At 28.2% G+C, this 2,302-nt stretch overlaps 1 protein-coding gene across 1 annotated transcript in view; it reads right to left on the bottom strand.

Moving 5' to 3' along the window:
• Positions 1-2,302, bottom strand: part of ADGB (androglobin) — a 154,175-nt gene that overhangs the window by 101,063 nt on the left and 50,810 nt on the right. Inside the window, 1 exon segment of the mRNA XM_023528329.1 lies at positions 704-798. Within this exon segment, the coding sequence (XP_023384097.1) occupies positions 704-798 (95 nt within the window).

Below are 2,302 nucleotides of genomic sequence, written 5' to 3' on the forward strand. Positions count from 1 at the left end.
TACTAAATATTATGTTGCCAAATATTTAAGCATGAAAAAGACATTAATGATAGTGTCAAGTGAAAAAGCTGGTTTCCAAACAAAACATAAAATTTAATTCCACTGTGCAAAAAAAATACATATGTACACACACACACTACATGCACAGAAGGAAAAGAAATCAGAGGATATATGTCAAAATGTTAGCATTGACTATATCTAGGTATTTATACTATGAATATTTTAATTTCATTTCCTTTGTATATATTTTCTAAATTTTCTACAAGTTGTCAGATTTATACACGAAAAAGCAGTGAACGTTTATAGTACGTATTATTTTAAGATACAAGGTGGTGATAGCAGTGGTTACTGGCTCTGGATGTGAATTCGTTTAAATCATATATTAAGAAAATGTGTACAATCTGTTTACGGAAAGGTGATTTATTATTATTTTAAGATGATTTACATGATTCTTACTGAAATATATAATGTAAATTCTTCTCTTATGCTTATAATGGAATTGACAAAATATATGACAACTTTTATTAAAGGTGGAACTATTGAAATCATCTAAGATTATCTTGGCTGTTCCAAGACCCTATGTTCAAGTGCCTAATTTGAAAGATAAGGAGACTGAAATTCAGTAATAAAATTTTAATTAAATTCTGGTATAATCACATACACACCATAAATGATACTGTGTTTCCTGGCCTTGAGTACTTACCATCTTCTCTAATGAAAAGATCTTCTTTTCAAACAAATAGAGAGGTGTAAAGGTAGCATACACAACCAGGTGAGGGGACTGTATTGCTGAAGAACCTGCAAAAGCAAATGTATATATGTCATGAAAATTCTAGCCAAAATAGGTCCGTAGGTCATCCTAGAATGTTCAAATTCCTTAATGAACATTAGGATAGAATTAAAGGTTAAAAAATTAAAGATAATTCCTTATCTTTGCTGGTGAAAAATAGGTAAATGATTCTAAATGTATTTAATAAATGTTAAACCTCAAATATGCATTTATTTTTGAGATTATCTCATTAATTTTACCTTCATAATAGTATCATTTAATTGCTTAAGAAATCATTTTATTTCACTGTAAAAATGTTATCACATAAATGTACTAGTCATCAGTCAATGTAACTTAGAATGGTCTACAAATGCTTATGTGCTAAGTAATCATTTTAACATGAAGACATTTATTAGCTTTCAGAGATAAAAATCTTGATTTTGCATTTAAAGAAGTCCAGGGGTTTTTATGTCATTTCAAGAAGAAAGAAAACATAAATAAATGACTCTATGAAGAAAGAGAACATAAGTAACGTAGTTTTGGAATGTTTAATGTTTGTAGAATTTGCTTCTGAGCATCACTTATTTATCCATGAGTTCCTAAATATCACTGATATTACTATATTTTATTTAGTATCCTTTTGTTCTTTAAAGATTGTGGCCAAAATAATAGAATTTATTTTCCTTTATTGACTTTATTTTTAATTTAAAAAGTTTTGTTTTATTCCTTTACAAATCCAATCCCTTATATTTAACTATTAGATATGTTTATTGAAGAATAGTTATATTTAGAGCCACAAAATATAGAGATGAGCCCAGGATCTCTCTAGAATTGATTACATTGTAAAATATGACAAAGTTATAAAAACATTTTTATTTAAAAATCAAATTTGTGTATTTTTTATGGAACAGAGTTCTGTACCCAGGCAGTTTTACTCCAAAGCCCAAACTCTAAACTACCTTCTGTATCTTGAGGCTGGCCTTAACTATGAGTTTGTTTAAAAAAAAAAGAAAAAGCCAGGGTCGGGGGGATCATTGTTATCTTTATTTTCACAAAGAAAGAAATTTAGAGAAAGATTTAGTCATTTTCACAATGATGATGAATTATCAGAAACTTTTGGAATGTTATGTCAGGAATGTTATGTCATCCACTATCAAAAAGAATTGCTTAAGGCATCAATACAAGAAAACAATTTTTAATACAGAATTAAAAATAAAATGACTAGTGACTCACTTTTCTACCAAACCACCAGACATGTTTCTGTAAAACAAAAAGCCATAAGTATTAAAATGTCCTCACAAAAAAAAAAAACATGATAATGTATTAAGAAGAAAAAATGAAAAAAGAAAGGCTAGATAAAGCACAATGCAGGTGGAAAATGAATGTGTTTTCAACTGTGTAGTGAATAGTGAGCTGAGGATTATAACCTACATTCTGGAAGCACCAAGATAAATGACCCAATGTTAGGAATATAAAAAAAGATAATGATATGATATATATCATGTAGTCTTAAAAAGATTATATATGTTATCT

This window comes from Pteropus vampyrus, unplaced genomic scaffold (assembly GCF_000151845.1).
Source record: "Pteropus vampyrus isolate Shadow unplaced genomic scaffold, Pvam_2.0 Scaffold24, whole genome shotgun sequence".
Classification (NCBI taxonomy): domain Eukaryota; kingdom Metazoa; phylum Chordata; class Mammalia; order Chiroptera; family Pteropodidae; genus Pteropus; species Pteropus vampyrus.